At 39.2% G+C, this 20,384-nt stretch overlaps 1 protein-coding gene across 1 annotated transcript in view; it reads right to left on the bottom strand.

The window, feature by feature from the left end:
• Positions 1-20,384, bottom strand: part of LOC126184511 (ATP-binding cassette sub-family G member 8) — a 322,638-nt gene that overhangs the window by 23,220 nt on the left and 279,034 nt on the right. The window contains exons 15-16 of the mRNA XM_049926904.1: positions 19,524-19,641; positions 2,793-3,067 (exon numbers count right to left, since the gene is read on the bottom strand). Coding sequence (XP_049782861.1) covers positions 2,793-3,067; positions 19,524-19,641 — 393 coding nt within the window. The remainder of the gene's footprint in view (positions 1-2,792; positions 3,068-19,523; positions 19,642-20,384) is intronic.

The following is a 20,384-nucleotide window of genomic DNA, read 5'->3' as shown; positions in this document are numbered from 1 at the left end:
TATCGTGTAAAATTCTCTGCAATACTTGACATTTTGCTCTGCTTATGCCCTCAATGTTGAAATGGCAGATTCGGATGCATGGTCCGAGATCCTTTGTCAGTTGGTCCCTAAAAGGACCGTTGTATGTATCTTGCATAGCGCTTTGTCTGTCGTTCTGTTTCACTGCGATGTGGGGCAGGAATTCTTCGTTCGGTCTGCCGCCAGTTGTGTTAGTTCATTTAGCGTTACCCAGGGTGCACCACGTGGAGGCGAACTAACTTTACAGCCCACAGAAATATAGAAACTGCCGAAGATATCCTTACGAGTGACCTAGGGATTCTCAGCGAGTACTTTAAAAAATGGAGGCTACAACCTAGTGCTACAAAGACGGAAGTATCTGCCTTCCATTTGAACAACAAAATGGCCAACAGAGAACTACAAGTCTATCTAGACGGGAAATTACTAAATCACAACAAACACCCAAAGTACCTTGGGGTTACCCTAGATAGGACACTAACATTCAAAGAACACCTGACGAAAACTGCAGCGAAACTTAAAACACGCAACAACATATTGCAGAAGCTCTGTGGCACCACTTGGGGCTCCACAGCATCTACCTTAAGAACATCCGCACTTGGCTTGGTGTATCCAGTGGCAGAATACTGTGCCCCAGTGTGGCTCAACAGCAAACACACACACATGGTAGATAGCCAACTTAATGCAACAATGCGTATTATATCAGGCACAATCAGGCCAACTCCTACAGTGTGGCTGCCCGTTCTCAGTAACATAGCCCCTCCTAACCTGCGCCGTGAACACGCTCTGGTTAGAGAATTTCAAAAAATCATGACCAACCCTCAATTACAAATCCATGAAGATACTCATGACATCCAAGGAAACCGACTCCGGTCTAGGCATCCTCCACTAAAGACCGCACAGGCTCTGCACCAAACCAACTTCAAAATAAATGACCGATGGAAAGAGGAATGGGAGAGCAGAACAGTAGTAAACTGCCACAGTATGCCATGCATCTTTAGTAAACCAAAAGGATTTGATTGCCCTCGCAAAGTTTGGTCAACTCTTAATCGCATCAGAACCAACTGTGGGAGATGTGCCGACTCCTTACACAGATGGGGTAAACTTCCTTCGGCCGCTTGCGACTGTGGCGCTGAGAGACAGACGGTCAAACACATCGTGCAGGAATGCCCACTAAGGGCATACGAGGGTGACCCACAAGATTTCCTAATGGCGACCCAAGAGGCAATCGACTATTTACTATCTAAGCTGGACGTCTGCTTGTGACTGGTCTTCTGTGAGTGTAACGTTACAATTGGCGGTGTCCTTATATACAAACTGTTATTTATTGCTCTGTTTATACATATGTGATTTTTTTTTTAATCGTGTTGTTTCTGTAATTTTTACTGTGATGTTATGAGCCATACGCTAAATAAAATAAATATAGAACTTTAGCTAGCAGACAAATGTTCACAGTTCTTTGTTTGAAGAGGTTAGGTCTCACGCTGAGTCCTGTGTTTCATTACATAGTTTCTATCTTACAGAGATCATTCAACCACCCACAACTGATGTGTCACCAGAGCATTGAGCACACCAATATGTCATTGTGTTTGTGCAATTTTTATTTTGTAAGCATGTTCTTATGCACATTATCTTTCCAAATTGGGTGTTGCCAGATGTGCAATACCAGTTACTGAAATTGGTTACATTTTTGAAATAGTAAAGCTATTTCAAACTACCTCTGAAAAAACAGTTCATCTGGATACAAATCACAATGAAATAACATTTACTGGGTAATTTTGCATTTTTGCATTTTGAGGCAGAATTTGCATCTATATTTGCATTTATTGCAAATGCAAATTTTTCAGATCCTTACAGATCAAACATTATGTTTTTGCTATTTGCCTCAATTATCACAAATGAATATTTAGTAATATTTCCATTCATTTGAATTATGCAAAGGAATTTTGCTGTCAAAATCCAGGATGAAAGGTGCCTAAACCTTTTCTAACAACATCAGTGCAAAGACTTAAAAACAAACTAACTAATCTGTGTGTAAAATAATGGGAGTGTTTCAATGGCGAATTGTATAACAATATAAAGAGAGAAACTCGTTGAGTAAAGCTAACAAAAGATTAAAGGTAATTCCCACAACATGGGACAAAAGCACTCAGCGAATACAAATACAGCTAATAGTTATTAAAAATACTGGAACCAAGGATGATGAAAACTGACCTGCTTGCAGCCATAATTGTAACCAAAGTAGTATTAATAACATTAATTTACATGTGAATCCTTTCCAACTATGCTCCAAAATGTAATGAGTAAAACTAAGAGAAAGTTTTGTAAAGATTCATCTTGCCTGAAGCATTCAGCTATCTTTAACCTTGTCTGCATTTATTGTATTACATTTGTACTCATTCTACCATCTGTTTCAATAGTTTTAAACAAGACATGCCACATTCAGTGTGGCTTCTTCACTGTAACTCAAATGAATTTTGCCTGCACTTTGAGATAAGTATGTCCTCCATACCAAAATATTCTAATTATAGTTGCTTTGGCAATAACTTTAATAAATACATGTACAGAAATCACACAGATCACCAACAGCCATACATCAACATGACAACACTGAATTTTCTTGTTCATGCCTATGCAACATCAAATATAACTCAACCTTATATTATATGAGACACTGGATAACAAACTGAAAGTATGAATGAGTGATTCAGTGGTTTGATAATTCAAACACCAAAATGAATCTGCCGAATGCTAAAAAGAAAATCACAACTCCTTACTGGGCGGTTATGACAGGTGGCAGTTGCAGCTGCTAGTACTTGAGGCTGGTACTGACGGTGCAACAGTGGTGGCAACAAGAGATGAGCAGGCGACACTGCAGCTATCCATCGACACCATTCTCCCATATCTGCAGGGTGGAGAAGTAACCCTGAGGCGAGAGATAGTACAAGGCCAACAAGGCCCACCAACAGGGAACTTACAGACCACACACGAACTGCTAGTGCCACTACTGTCGCCATTGTCTGCAGGGCAAGGAGTTGCAGCAACATGTAGCCTGAAAGCATACACAACATAATTATATTCACTGCATAATGTGGCCATTTATATTATAATTCTTAAAAGAGTACAAAACTATTCATATCATAGGAATCATTTATTTTAAAGATTCTGAAAAGTAGTGTCATATTTAAAAAATTGCTACTCTTAAAATGGGATTGAACTTTTTTCTTTACATTCTGTGTTTATTCCTATTTCTTTTCTTTATTTTTGCTGTATATCATATACACTGATAGTGATCACACATTTTTCACGGTTAGGAAAGTTAGACTGCATGAAAACTATTGCAATGGATTTGGAATTGGTGACACAGGGGCAGAAGGGGAAAGGTGTCCACAACACCACTTATCCTGTATCAGAACATTCACACATTCTTCTGGCAGATGCAGTCATAATTGTGGCAGTAAGTTTCATGACAGACAATGATGACTATTGAGAAAGGAAGCTCAGGAAACCCATTTGATTTGACATGGCTTAATCACTGAGAAGCTTTCATCCATTTACACTTGCTGTTTTATTTTTAGAACTGTCCTTCAGAAAATATTTCTGTTATCAATTACTTATTATTATTATTATTATTATTTAATGTTGTAATACTAATTACAACTATCATGTGTGTTTCATATTATATACACTAATGGAAAAAAATCACAACACCAAGGAGGAATTGTGTGACATAAACAAAAGTTGGCAAATGTGTTTCTGTATCTGAAATATGATGTCTATTCCAATTTTATGCCATTCACATAAGACTACCACTAGTAGGGTCACTATTAGGATACAAATAAAGTTTGCTTCAAATACACACTGTAACAGTCATGACCATTAGTTACCTTTGAGATTGTACATGGTGAGTTGATGTCAGTCAAAATTGCCTTTAAAGCAGCAAAGATGACATTATAAACACCCCACTAAGTTTGAAGGAGGTCATGTAATAGGGCTATAAGAATGTGGATATCCCTACTGTGGAACTGTAGAAAGACTGGGCAGAAATGTAGCCAATGTACACGATTGCTAGCAGTGGTGGTCATGAGAATGTACAGTCGCAAGGCGACTGGGCTCTAGATGGCCTCATCTCACTACTGAGAGAGAAGATCATCATGTTTGTCATATGGCTCTGGTGCCTCATACTGCATCTGCAGCACCAATTTGAGCAACAGCTGGCACCACAGTGATACAACAAACTGTTACAAATCAGTTACTTCAACGAGCTCTGAGCTAGATACCTTGTAGCAGGCATTCACCAACCACTGCCATTTGTGACTTCAGTGGTATAAAGCAAATGCTCATTGAAGGGCAGGATGGAGGTCTGTTGTGTTGTATGATGAAAACTGGTTCTGCCTCAGTGCCAGTGACGGCTGTGTGTTGGTTAGGAGGAGGCCAATTGAGGGTCTCCAACCAACCTATATATGTGCTACACACACTGGGCCTACACCTAGAATTATGGTCTGGGGTGAAATTTCGTATGACAGCAGGAGCACTTTTGTGGTTATCTCCTGACTGCAAATTTGTATGTCAATCTGGTAATTGTTGAGCAGCCATTCATGAAGAGCATTCCAGGGGTTGTTTTCCAACACAATAACAGAACATATGGAACATCATCAGATGACAACTCCAGTGTTATCCACAAACAGCATTAACCATCTCTGTATTGACTGATCAAATGCAACAGGTATGAAACTCTATTCCACAAACTGGCATCCAACACCTGTACAACACAATGCATGCACATTCGCACACTAGCATTCAATATTCTGGCAGTTACACCTGTCATTAATGTACTAGCATTTCATATTTGCAAAGGCTTATCTTGCACTACACTTTTTTTCCATCAGTGTATTACCTTCACAAGTGTATTACCCATCCCGTATAAGTGCACAATTGTTATTTGACCTTGAAATCTGTCCTTATGCTTAGACACATTTCACCAAAATTGATCAACTGTGATAGATAATGGGCAGATAATTATAAATGTAAATGCAAAAATTAATGAAGAAACTTTTTTTTTTTAAATATATAACTAGGGTAAATTAATTACACAGTGGTTGGCTCTTGCACAGTCATTGATACCTAGGTTACATTTTTCCTTGTGATAAGTTTTTTAACATTTTCTGCTTGAACATGTATAATTAAATGCATAAGAAAGTTAGGGTATTCACATATATGTTATTTATGCACAAAACTTTGCACTGCAGAAACAGGGAAAGTCATGAACGACATCTGTGTGCAATATTTACAATTACATTTAAGGATGCTTATCAGTATATTTCTAAGCACATTTATGTCAATTGCATGTTATATGTGCATTTCATGGAACTGACATGAATTTGCCATGTTACATCTGCACTTCCCCTCATGAGCCATGGACCTTGCCAAGGTTGTGTGGTATGAGTTCCTCAACAATACAAACACCTGTATCATAGGTGCACCCTATTTGTGGAGACGCCAGGAAAAACATGTGGTTCCTGAAGAGTGGCATCAGCCTTTTCAGTAGATGCAGGGGTAACAGTCTGGATGAGTGACTGATCTGGCCTCGTAATGTTAGCTAACGTGGACTTGTGCTGCTGGTACTGTGAATGACTGAAAGCAAGGGGACACTACAGCCATTATTTTTCCACCAGGCATGCAACTTTTCTTAAGGTTAAATGATTATGGCATCCTCCTCAGTAAAATATTCTGGAGGTAAAGTAGTGCCCCTTTCAGATCTCTGGGCAAGGATTACTCAGGAGGGTATCATCTTCAGGGAAAGCAAAACTGTCATTCTATAGGTTGGAGCACAGAATGTTAGATCACTTAATCGGTAGGGAGGTTAGAGATTTAAAAAGAGAAATGGATAGATTGAAGTTGGATAGAGTGGGATTGGTGAAGTGTAGAGGCAGGAAAAACAGGACTTCTGGTCAGGTCAGTACAGGGTTGTAAATACAGACTCAAATAGGATTAATGTAGAAATAGGTCTAATAATAAATAACAAAATAGGAATGCAGGTAAGTTACTATGACCAAATGAACGAATTATCATAGCCAAAATGGACATGATGCCAACACCCACCCAGAAGTTCAAGTTTATATGCCAACCAGCTCCACAAATGATGAAGAAATTGAAAGAATGTATGAAGAGATAAAAGAAATTATTTAGATGGTTGGAGGACAGGAATATACAACTGTGATGGTGGATTGGAATTCAACAGTAGGAGAAGGAAGTGATGGAAAAATAACAGAAAAATACAGATTGTGTTGAAAAGAATGAAAAAGGATTTTGGGTGGTAGAATTTTGCACAAAGATAATTTAATCTCACTAACGCCTGGTTTAAGAACCATGTGAGAAGGTTGTACTCTTTGAAGATGCTTGGAGACACTATAGACTTCTTATATAGTGGTATGATAGTGGTAAGGCAGAGATTTTGAAAGAAAATTTTCAAGAGTAAAACATTCCCAAGGGCAGATGTAAATTCTGACCATAATTTATTGGTTAATTAAGGAAATTAAGGAGACAGGAGATGGATAAGCTGACGAACCAGAGATTATTGAGAGTTTTAGAGTGAGCATTAGATCATGTTTGAGCGTAATGAGAGAAAGGAATACAGTAGAAGACAAATGAACAGTTTTGAGATATGACATAGCGAAGGCAGCACAGGATCATTAATGAATTTAATTGATGAAAACAGAGAATATAAAAATAGACATCATTATAGAAAGGGAAGAGAAAGTAGATGAAGATGAGTTGGGAGATATGATCTGTGGAAATAAATTGGCAGAGCACTGAAAGATCTAGGTCAAAGCAAGGCCCCTGTAGTAGATGACATTCCATCAGAATTGTTGAAATCCTTGGAAGAGCCAGCCATGAAAGAACTATTTCACCTAATTTGCAAGATATGAGGCAGGCAAAATACTGTCTGACTTCAAGAACGGTGTAATAATTCCAGTTCCAAAGAAAGCCGGTGCTGACAGGTGTGAATATTCCCACACTATCAGTTTAATAAATAGCATTTTATGAAAAGGATAGTCACCATATGGAGGAGACGAGTTGGAGACAGGCATGACAAAAAGACTGCTAAACATGTGAGCTGTTAGCCAAAAGGCATTCTTCTGAAGTAGACAAAAATTACACACACACACACACACACACACACACACACACACACACACACACACACAAGTACAACTCACACACACATGACCACTGTTTCAGACACTTAACAAGTGACAGTTGCAAAACATTTACACAAAGTAGTTTCAGAAGAACTGGTAGAAACCAACCAAGGGGAAGATCAGTTTACATTCCATATAAATGCTGGAATATTAAAAAGGAAAAACTCCCTAACATTCTGCAGAAATTACTTGCTGGTACCAGCAATAAACATTAATGGTGATACACTCAATGAACAAATGAAGAAGTATTGTTAAATTTTGTGAGTTCCAACAACAAAGAAAAATAAAATGAAGTCAACACATAAATGAAGTAATAAAAAGTGTCCAATGCAGCTCATTCATTTTGCATACTTTCATGCCCTGTTAGCTTACAAAATTATTTTCTATGGTGAGTCAGCTTATGTAAGGAAAGTATTCATTCAGTAAGGGTTAACAATAATGATACTGCTGAACATTAGAAATGCAACACCTGGAAGTACATAAAATAATGACATTTTACTTATGTTGTGTATCCAGTATATAAGGAAGAATACATGATTATACTTGTTAGGGATTTGGGGGTATACAGGGTGCAACATGTAGTACACAGAGTTGTCAGCTGGTCATTGTGTCTGGGTTTGGATGACAGAAACAGGACCATCATTCCGTGCCATTTCTCATCTATGCCAGAGTTCACGAGTCAGAGTGGCGGGCAAGTGGTGGTGGCTGTTCTCTTGGCAATCCATGACCAGAAGTTTTCAATGGTTGCTGTGCCTGTATGACAACAAAGAATCAAATCTCGCAGTGTTTGTTCTCCTTGGATTCTCCATACATGGATAGAAACTTTGTGATGCTGTATGTGTATGACATACTTGTCCAAAAAGGTAACATAATACCAGTCCTACATCCAGTGTTGTTTTAGGGTGCACCACTGTGGATCTGCTTCTCTCTGCTGCAGTGTCATGGGATGCTGCAACACTGGTAACCATGGTGACAGTCCATAATGCTCCAGAGCACTTCCCACTGTTCGTGTGGATATTTGTCTTGTGGCAAACATGCCCATTTCCAGAAATAAGGTAGGTAATGCGGCTCCACTGTTTTCCACGGCTAAGTGAACAGTACGTCTGTCTCCTCAGGTGCTAATAAGATGAGATTGCTGATGTTCTGCAGGGGATTAAGTATGACCTTCCTGAAACCACAGATTCCATATTCTTGTGACAGTCTTATGATCCTGCACAATGTGAGCAGCAGTAAAACCATAGTCTCAGCAGGCCACAGTCCCGCCACTGTTGAATTCTGACATCTGCTGGTAGACATTTCTCCTTCTAGGGTGAGGCATAAAACTGTCTCCTCACAAATTACCAACACTCAGACATGATTTCTGAATGAGAAACTGTTATCTAAGTTATCCTTACATATGGAATGTAGGTGGCATTACTCATGCCTACTTTGTGTGGCTGCACTGAAATGCTAATCGTTTATCTATTTGAGCATGTAGCACACTTAATACCAAATTGATGGTTATAACTGTCTTCAAGGTGTTGCAATTTTTATGGCCAGTGGTGCACACATTTTGCAGTGGTCTCCCTCGAGATCTTGGAATTTTCCCTCACTTTTCAATGCATTTACTCCTTAATGGTATTTGTTGTTAATAATGTAAGTCAGCCCAACTCGAACAGTGAGTTATGCAACCACAATATGGGGCTTAAAAATAATTTCTGTGTAGACTTCACCTCCTTTTACACGGTTCACAGTCAGGTTCTGTATTTTGGTGCAAAAGTTTATAAAAAATCCTCATCTGATATAAAGCAAGAAATTGCTAATCTCTATCAACTTAGAAGAAAATTACCTTTTTAGCCCCTCTTGAAAATCATCTGAAGCTCTAGATTTAAGGATTAATGATTCTTACTATGTGAATGACAAATAGTGCTGTTCATAATAAAAAGGCATCTGATCTTATTGATCATAAATAACAGATCATGATAAACCTCAATGTGGTCTTGTAGGTATTACACTAGCAGCTGTATGAGATAAATAACAGCTCTTTACTGTAACTTGAGGAAGCAACTGCTTCCTTCCAAAGTATCAGCATCTCTCCTCCAAGTTAGCAGCATTTCTGATAACATCTATATTGTAAATTTAGCTTGAGTAAGAACAAATAAGTGTATAGCAGCTTAATGACAGTTAATTGTTACTGCAGTTCCTTACAGCTGCATCACTTTGGTAATATACCCCTTGATTCATTCTATATCCTTGAAGGTACTCCCTTATGATGACAGCCACACAACATGATGGATTGATGGATGGATGGATGAATGAATAATTAAACTTTTGTGCATAATTGAAGAAGCACAGAGCAGTTGACAGGCATGTAGGATAGATTATAAACTGATTAGTTTTCAGAACAGGTCAAAAGCTGAACAACTTATTGTTCTTCCTATTTCCCTGTCCATTGCCAGTGTTTCTTCTACTTCATGGCAGAACCTTATTCAAAACTGTATTTTCTGTCAATGCTTAGCACTTCATTATTCTTAGTATAATGCTGCACACCTGCAGTGTTTTTGGGTTCTGGAATTGTATGTGTGTTACAACATAGTTCCTACAAAATGAACCTAAATGAATGGGAACTTTTTAATGCTGAAGAATACAGGATTTTAAAAAAATCACATTGCTCAGGCTCTAGAGGAGTATACGAAGCAAGCAAGCAAGCAATCAAGGACAGAAATCAAACAATGAACTGCAGTAGGATTTATATAAAGTTAAGAAAATATTACTAGTATAGAAGGCAACTGAAAACTAGGACACTGAGATAACGGGGAAAAGAGAAATCATTGTCTCTGATGACTAAGCACAATCAATGGGTGGAAGGGGAAGGTATGAACAATGAAATACAAGAGACGGGTGGGAAGAATGAGAAAAAGAGAAGGTGAAAGGGATAAAGATTCGGCAACAAGAAAAGAAGTTAAGAGTAACTACAGTTAAGGGTTTGGTGAAAAACAAATAAACTGTCAATCCTAAATCAAGGAATGAACATAACATGGATTTTTATAACACTGTGGAAACAATGAAATAAGTTAATTTACTAATCTGGTCTCCAGAAATGACAATAGAAAAATAATTATGTGCATTGTGTACTGAGAAAAATTTGCTCTTCTTATAATATTTATGGAAAGGCCACAAAGGAACTGACCAACACGTTCTGAATGTACTTAATGATATCACTGTGCTATGTACACACTCACTGTGGTGTAACAGTTATGGTCACTGTTTGCCAACCTATAGGTCATCAGTTCGATTCCCACCTTGAGTAATTATTTATCATTTAAGATTTGTAATTTCTGAAACATTTTGGGACTTAGTAACTAATGGAATACTGGAATTTACTAGGTCATATTTGAGACTCAGTTTCAGATTCTATGGAGACATGTACATTGGACAAAAAATCAGGCACCCCTAAGAAGCAGCACAGTAATACCATGCTAACACTGCCTCCAGCCTTCACAATGGCCTCAATTCGGCAAGGAAGAGAGTCCATAAGTTACTTCAGGTGAGCCATAACCAGCTGAAGCTGATAATGAAGCCCATAGAACTACAAAAAATGCAAGAATGTTGATTTCTGAACTTCACCCGCTCTTCCAAATAGTCCTAGAAATTTTTTTGTGGAATTAAGTCGGGATGATTTAGTGGGCCTGTTGAGGTGCAATAGGGTGCTTGAGCATTTGTCAAAACAAGAATAATTGTGTGCAGTTCTATGACCATGGCTCTTGTCATCTTGGAAGATGGGAGTCTCCACAGTATACTCATCATGCAGATCTACATCCACATTTACATACATAATGCACATGCCACTGTACAGACAGACATGGCATAGGGTACCTCATACCACTACTAGTCATTTCCTTTCATGTTCCACTCACAAATAAAGTGAGGGAAAAATGACTATCTATATGCCTCTGTATGAGCCCTAATTTCTCTTTGTCTTATCTTCATGGTCCTTATGCAAAATGTACATTAGTGGCAATAGAATCATTCTGCAGCCAGTTTCAAATGCCAGTTCTCTAAATTTTCTCGATAGTGTTCCAAAAAAAGAAAGCTTTATCTTCCCTCGAGGGATTTCCATTTGAGTCCATGAAGAATCTCTGTAACACTTGCATGATGATCGAACCTACCAGTAACACATCTAGCAACACATTTCTCAACTGCTTCAATGTCTTCCTTCATTTCAACCAGGTGGGGATTCCAACAACTTGAAAACTAGTCTTCTATATGTAGACTCTTTCACAGATGAACCACACTTCTCTAAAATTCACACAACACACCTTAAGTCCACCATTCGCCTTCGTTACTACAATCCTTACATGCTGATTCCATTTCATGTTGCTTTTCAACATTTACACCTACATGTTCAATGTGAGTGTGTCAAGCAGCACACTACCAATGCTGCTTTTGAACACTATTGATTGTTTTTCCTACTCAACTGTATTAACTTATATTTTTCTACATTCACAGTTAGCTGCCATTCATCAAACCAACTAGAAATCTTGTCTAAGTCATCTTGTATCCTCCTACAGTCACTCAATGATGACAATTTCCCATATACCACAGCATCATTGGCAACATTCAGAGTAAGTCTATGGTCAGTTGTATATAAACACGCAAATCATGCGATACTAGTTGGCGGTGACTTTAACCTACTGAGTATATACTGGGACACATATGGATTCATTGCAGGGGGTACAAATAGACAGTCTTGTGAAGTACTTTTGAACGTGTTTTCTGAAAACTGTCTTTAGCAGCTAGTTTGGCAGCCGACACGCAATGGAAATACCTTTAACCTTATTGCTACAAACAGGCCAGATTTTATGAAAATTAATAAATCAATCAAGGGGGCTAGGAGTGTGTTTCTGCTTAGAAACAGCAGATAAATAGTTGTTAGCATCTCACTTAGACAATCTACATCTACATCTACATCCATACTCTGCAAGCCAGCTGATGGTGTGTGGCGGAGGGTACCTTGAGTACCTCTATCAGTTCTCCCTTCTATTCCAGTCTCGTATTGTTTCTGGAAAGAAAGATTGTCGGTATGCCTCTGTGTTGGCTATAATCTCTCTGATTTTATACTCATGGTCTCTTTGTGAGATATACGTAGAAGGGAGCAATATACTGCTTGACTCCTTGGTGAACTCAGAACTTCAACAAAAGCCCGTACCAAGCTACTGATCGTTTTCTTGCAGAGTCTTCCACTGGAGTTTATCTATCATCTCTGTAATGCTTTCGCGATTATTAAATGATCCTATAACAAAGTGCACTGCTCCCCGTTGGACCTTCTCTATCTCTTCTACCAATTCTATCTGGTACAGATCCCACACTGGTGAGCAGTATTCAAGCAGTGAAAAAGTGTACTGTAACCTACTTTCTTTGTTTTTGGACTGCATTTCCTTAGGATTCTTCCAATGAATCTCAGTCTGGCATCTGCTTTACTGACGATTAATTTTATATGGTCATTCCATTTTAAATCACTCCTAATGTCTACTCCCAGATAATTTATGGAATTAACTGCTTCCAGTTGCTGACCTGCAATATTGCAGCTAAATGATACAGGATCTTTTTTTCTATGTATTTGCAGCACATTACATTTGTCTACATTGAGATTCAATTGCCATTCCATGCACCATGCGTCAATTCATTGCAGATCCTCCTGCATTTCAGTACAATTTTCCATTGTTACAACCTCTCAATATACTACAGCATCATCTGCAAAAAGCCTCAGTGAGCTTTTGATGTTATCCACAAGATCATTTATATATATTGTGAATAGCAACAGTCCTATGACACTCCCCTGCAGCATACCTGAAATCACTCTTACTTTGGAAGACTTCTCTCCATTGAGAATGACATGCTGCGTTCTGTTATCTAGGAACTCCTCAACCCAATCACACAATTGGTCTGATAGCCCATATGCTCTTACTTTGTTCATTAAACGACTGTGGGGGACTGTATCAAACGCCTTACGGAAGTCAAGAAACATGGCGTCTAACTGGGAACCTGTGTCTATGGCCCTCTGAGTCTCGTGGACGAATAGCGCGAGCTGGGTTTCACATGATCGTCTTTTTCGAAACCCATGCTGATTCCTACAGAGTAGATTTCTAGTCTCCAGAAAAGTCATTATACTCGAACACAATATGTGTTCCAAAATTCTACAACTGATCGACGTTAGAGATATAGGTCTATAGTTCTGCACATCTGTTCAACATCCCTTCTTGAAAACGGGGATGACCTGTGCCCTTTTCCAATCTTTTGGAATGCTACGCTCTTCTAGAGACCTACGGTACACCGCTGCAAGAAGGGTGCAAGTTCCTTCACATACTCTGTCTAAAATCGAACTGGTATCCTATCAGGTCCAGTGGCCTTTCCTCTTTTGAGCAATTTTAATTGTTTTTCTATCCCTCTATTTCGATATGAACCATTTTGTCATTTGTGCGACAATCTAGAGAAGGAACTACAGTGCAGTCTTCCTTTGTGAAACAGCTTTGGAAAAAGACACTTAGTATTTCGGCCTTTTAGTCTGTCATCCTGTTTCAGTACCATTTTGGTCACAGGGTGAATGGACATTTTGTTTTGATCCACCTATCGCTTTGACATAAGACCAAAATTTCTTAGGATTTTCTGCCAAGTCAGTACATAGAACTTTACTTTCGAATTTATTGAACACCTCTCGCATAGCCCTCCTCACACTACATTTCACTTTGTGTAATTTTTGTTTGTCTGAAAGGCTGTGGCTATGTTTATGTTTGCTGGGAAGTTCCCTTTGCTTCCGTAGCAGTTTTCTAACTCGATTGTTGCACCACAGTGGCTCTTTTCCATCTCTTACGATCTTGCTTGGCACATACTCATCTAATGCATATTGTACATTGGTTCTGAACTTTGTCCACTGATCCTCAACACTATCTGTACTTGAGATAAAACTTTTGTGTTGAGCCATCAAGTACTCTGAAATCTGCTTTTTGTCACTTTTGCTAAACAGAAAAATCTTCCTACCTTTTTTAATATTTCTATTTATGGGTGAAATCACTGATGCTGTAACCGCTTTATGATCGCTGATTCCCTGTTCTGCGTTAACTGTTTCAAGTAGTTCGGGTCTGTTTGTCACCAGAAGGTCTTATATGTTATCGCCATGAGTCGGTTCTCTGTTTAACTGCTCAAGGTAGTTTTCAGATAATGCACTTAAAAAAATTTCACTGGATTCTTTGTCCCTGCCACCTGTTATAAACGTTAAGTCTCCCAGTCTATATCTGGTAAATATGAACTGAAATCATTTAGTTATAGAATGATGGACATAGAGGAATTATGGGCAACGTTTAAACAGATTGTAAATTGTGCTCTGGACAAGTAGGTGCCTCATAAGTGAACTAAGGATGGAAAAGACTCACTATCATTTAATAATAAAATTCAGAAAATGTTGATGAAGCAAAGGCTGTTGAACTCTTGGTTCAATAGAGGACACGCAAATGATGACAGTCAAAGATTAGTGGAGATTCACACGTCTGTGAAAAGATCTATTCATGAAGCATACAACAGCTTCCACTGTCATACCTCGGCTACAGATCTGTCAGTTAACCTGAAAAGATTCTGGTACTATGTAAAATCACTAAACAGGTCTAAGGCTTCCATGCAGTCACTCATTGATCAGTCTGGTTTGGCAGCAGAACATAGCAAAAGGAAGGACAAAGTTTTAAATTCCATGTCTATCATGGAAATCATTCATATGAGAGGATTGTACAAACATACTACCATTTGACCATTGCACAGAGTCCTGTATGGATGATATAGTAATAAGCATCCCTGGCATAGAGAAACAACTGAAGGAATTGAAAATAAATAAGTCACCAGGGCTGGATGGGTTCCAAATTTGGTTTTACAAAGAGTACTCTATGTCATTGGATCCTTACTTAGTTTGCATTTATCACAAATCCGTCCACTAGCACAAAGAGCCAAGCAACTGGTAAAAAGCGCAGGTGACTCCTGTATATAAGAAGGGTAAAACAATGGACCCACAAAATTACAGACCAATATCCTTAACGTTGGTTTGCTCAAGAATTCTAGAGCATATTCTGAGTTCTAATACAACAAATTTCCTTGACACTGAAAAGCTCATGTCCACAAATTAGCATGGCTTTAGAAAGTATTGCTTGTGCAAAAACCAGCTTGCTGCTTTCTCACATGATATACTGCAAACTATGGATGAAGGGCAACAGACAGATTCCATACTACTGCTAGATTTCCAAAAACCATTCAACACGGTACCCCACTGCAGACTGTTAATGATGGTATGATCATACGGAATAGGCTCAAAGACTTCTTAAGTAACAGAACCCAGTATGTTCTCCTCAATGGTGAGTGTTCATCAGGAACAGGAGTAAAATCAGGGATGCCCCAGCGAAGTGTGATAGGACTGTTGATATTTTTTCTATATACATAAATGATCTGGTGGGCAGGATGGGCAGCAATCTGTTGTTCACTAATGATGCTGTGGAGTACAGGAAGGTGTTGAAGATTAGTGACTGTAGGATGATACACGATGACCTAGACAAAATTTCTAGTTGGTGTGATGACCAGCAGCTGGCTCTAAATGTAGAAAAATTTAAGTTAATACAGGTGAGTAGGAAAAGCAAACCCTTAATGTTCAGATACAGCATTAGTACTATCCTGCTTGACACAGTCACACGTCATTTAAATATCTGGGCATAACATTGTGAAGCAATATGAAATGGAGTGAGCATGTGAGAATTGTTGTAGGGAAGACGAATGGTCAACTTTGGTTTATTGGGAGAATTTTAGGAAACTGTGGATCATCTGTAAAGGAGACTGCATGCAGGATGCTAGTGCAACCTATTCTTGAGTACTGCTTGAGTGTGTGGGATCCACACCAGGTCAGATTGAAATAGTTCAGAGGCAAGCTGCTAGATTTGTTACCGCTAGAGTCGATCAGCTTGCAAGTGTTACGGATATGCTTTGGGAGCTCAAGTGGGAATCCTTGGGGGGGGGGGGGGGGGGGGGGGGGGAGGGGGCGGAAGAAGACATTCATTTTGAAGGACACTACAGAGGAAGTTTAGAAAACTGTCATTTGGAGCTGACTGCAGAACAATCCTACTGCTGCCAACATACATTTCGCATAGGGACCACAAAGATAAGATATGAGAAATTAGGGCTCATACAGACGCATATACACAGTCACTTTTCCCTTGCTCTATCTGTGAGTGGAACAGAAAAGGAATTGACTAGTAGTGTTAGAGTGTACCTTCCACCACACATCATGTGGTGGCTTGAGGAGTATGTATGTAGATGTAGAAACAGCTGCAGATTGCTGATCATCCTGTCTATCAGATCAATTATGTATGTAAAGAATAAGAATGGTCCAATCATATTTTCATGCAGCACTCCTATGACACCCTTGTGTCTGATTAATACTCACTGTCCAGGACAACATACTTGGTTCTAAAGCTTTGTCACCAAAAAGATCAAAATAAGCATGCTGGTTCATATTTGCAGCATCCTGGATGAGTAGATACAAGTCATGATACTACTAACACCCCCAAAAAACAACGAATCACCACAGATCTAAACTACCCCCTCCACATATAGCTGTTTAAATTTCTCACTGGGTTGTTAGTGCACTTGGTACCTTTTGTTACTTCAAAAATGCATAACAGAGACTCACATGAGCTCACTACATACAGCCAGTCAGTTACAGTTCAGTTTCTATGTTGTCTGGCCCATTGTAGATGTGCAGCTTTATGTGCTGCAGTTCCTGTCAGAGTTAAAACTGAATTTCACTGACAAGGCATGTCCCTCTGGTCCTGCCTTTTTGCAACAACTATTCTTTCACCTTGTTACATGGTTGCAAGTGGAATACTACTGCTTACAGACATGGTGGACAGTCAGTGTTCATATACCAACAAATTGGATGCCTTCATTCATGGTACTGCCACAGACACATCTAATTGTGACAGCTCCTTTCCACCATTCTGTCATGTCTCCAAATCGACCCATCAACTGCGATGATTCCATACAAAATACACACACATCACTATGCTGCCATGACTTATGTCAGCAGGGATGGGTCACATCATTGCCTGGTATGAATTCCACGCTGGGGTGGCCGAGCGGTTCTAAGTGCTACAGTCTGGAACCGCGCGACCACTGCAGTCGCAGGTTCGAATCCTGCCTCTGGCATGGATGTGTGTGATGTCCTTAGGTTAGTTAGGTTTAAGTAGTTCTAAGTTCTAGGGGACTGATGACCTCAGAAGTTAAGTCCCATAGTGCTCAGAGCCATTTTTTTATGAATTCCACACCAACTACAGTGCTCAAATTTGTCCAGTGTCCTCTTTTAAGGGGGCAACTAATAGTTTGCCTGGTGCTATTAGTTTGTTGGAGATGCTAGGTATCTCGGTCACTGAAATCACTCTGAGGTGACAAGTCAAGGTATACCTCCTCCAGTGTAGTGCAGCAACTCGACGTGGCATGGACTCGACATGGCATGGACTCAACAAGTCACTGGAAGTCCCTCCAGAAATACAGAGCCATGCTGCCTCTATAGCCATCCGTAATTCTGAAAGTGTTGCTGGTGCAGGATATTGTTCAGGAACTGACCTCTTCATTATGTTCCACAAATGTTTGATATGATTCGTGTCGAGCAATCTGGGTACTCAAATCATTCACTCAAATTGTCTAGAATGTTCTCCAAACCAGTTGCAAACAACTGTGGCCTGGTGGCATGGCACATTGTCATCCATAAAAATTGTATCATTATTTGGGAACATGAAGTCCATAAATGGCTGCAAATGGTCTGCATAACCATTTCCGTTTTCCAGCCATCTGGGGTCCAACCGATACGTTCACAAGCCCAGGAGAGGCACTGTAGGTGATGTGGTGCTGTTAGCAAAGGCCTTTGTATCAGTCGTCTGCTGCAATTGCCCATTAATGCCAAATTTTGCTGCAATGAGCTAATGGATTCATTCGTCATAACTCCCACATTGATTTCTGTTGTTATTTCACACATTGTTGCTTATCTGTTAGCCTGTTAGTGCTGACAATCCTACGCAGTCACTGCTTTTGGTCATTAAGTGAAGGGAATCAGCCACTGCATTGTCTGTGGTGAGAGGTAATGCTTAAAATTTGGTGTTCTAGGCACACTCTTCACACTGTGGATCTCTGAATATTGAATTCTCTAACAATTTCTGAAGTGAAATGTCCCATGCATCTAGCTCCATCCACTATTCCACATCCAAGGTCTGTTAATTCCCATCATGTAGCCATAATCATGTTGAAAACCTTTCCACATGATTCACCTGGGTACAAATGATGACTCTGCCAATGCAATGCTATTTTAAACCTCATGTACATGATACTACCACCATCTGTGTATGTGCATATTGCTAACACATGACTTTTGTCACCCCAGTGTATGGTATTGTAGTGGACAGAGATGTGGACTTGTAGTATCAAATGTCATGGGTTCAAGTACCGCTTCCTTGTGAGTTTTTTGATTCACCTTTGCACTTTGTAAAAAATTCTGGGACTTTCTTGTTACTTTAACAGAATTATCTCCCTCCCTCCCTCCCTCTCTCTCTCTCTCTCTCTCTCTCTCTCTCTCTCTCTCTCTCTCTCTCAGCAGTGACTATGTTCCATTAAGTGGATATGCTAGAGAATATGGGTGTACAAATTGCAAGAGCATTGTCTATGTCATTGTCTGATTTGATGGCAAATCAGTACTTATTTATTCATCCAAAAATCACCATAACAGCACAAGACTTCTGATGTCATGGAAACATCACTGCTTCCTTCAGCTCTGCACTGAACACACAGAAAACATTTAATACCTCAAGTTTAGAACTGAAAAGCTGAAAACCATTAAGCATGCAGTGGTGCTAACACGCACAGCATTAATGGTCTCTCCAAAATGCATCTTCTAGTATGATTTGGTGTAATAAAGTATTGAGAAAAGTGACATTGTCAGATAAATATGCTACCTATAGATTTTATCTTGACGTTAACTTTTTGTGTTAGTCTAGTAGTCAATTATGAAATGGAAAAAAGATGAAATGAATATTGCTAGTGCATGATACTGTCACTCCCACACCCGAAACAGACAGACAGACAGACAGCAGACAGACAGATTCACAGACTGATTTGCAGCATAGACCGAGGTGTAGGTTAGTTCCGATACGTAAATGTCACAGCCTTCCCCAGTATGGAAACCATGAGCTGCCCCTGCTGTATGTTATCTTAATTGGTAACCTGTATTGAGTGAAGTGTGTTTCAACTTACCTAAATAAATGTAAAGGGTAGGTGTTTCATATGTCTGATCCTGTAGGCCACTCAGTAAGTATGCTGGAATTAGGTACGCAAGCCACACACATGCTGAAGCGGGAATGTTGTAAATGAACTGCCAAAAACCAACAAAAACACATTAATGCTTTCAGAATACATTTTTAAACAGAATTACACAAAAATAATAACAAATTTCAGTTAAGGTTGTACATACCAGATTCACTAAAACACACACAACAAATTTCAGGACAAATGGTTATATTAATATAATAGCACTGATTTAACATTTAAAAATGTACATTATACAGCACAAAAAATTGCCTGAAATTTGGACTGAGCACGAAGTAAAGCAGGACTCAATCACATTACAACATTGTTCATGAAAGTATAGAACGCTGGTACTTGTGAGCTGGCTGAATGAGTTATATCTTCTTGATACTCAGCACGATACACACACTGCAAATATGTAGGAGAACCTGTGTCATCCAACTCGAGTGTTTGCAGACCTTGAAAAAGTACTTGTGATGAAATGGAGCCAATGATGGTACAGAGGCAAGAAATAATGTGGATTATGGTGAGACCAGCATTATGTCTTCATTGATCTTTGAGTCAACAGACTGAAATGTGGCCATTTACAAGTGATTATGAGCCTTGCATCTTGACAGCAGTGAAACTCGTGTAAGAGATGTGGAAAAAATTAAGTGTTTTGATATTACAAATTATCCAACTATGGAATCACCAGTCATAGTTGTAATTTTTGCTCAGTATTTATTGTTCCCACACACCATCAAAAATACTGAATTTCAGTATTGTACAGTAATGTTCAAAATTATTTTGCACAACTGCCTGCCTGTGCCC

This window comes from Schistocerca cancellata, chromosome 4 (assembly GCF_023864275.1).
Source record: "Schistocerca cancellata isolate TAMUIC-IGC-003103 chromosome 4, iqSchCanc2.1, whole genome shotgun sequence".
Lineage (NCBI taxonomy): Eukaryota > Metazoa > Arthropoda > Insecta > Orthoptera > Acrididae > Schistocerca > Schistocerca cancellata.
The sequence above is the reverse complement of the archived record's forward strand: the minus strand, read 5'-3'. Positions and strand labels throughout refer to the sequence as shown.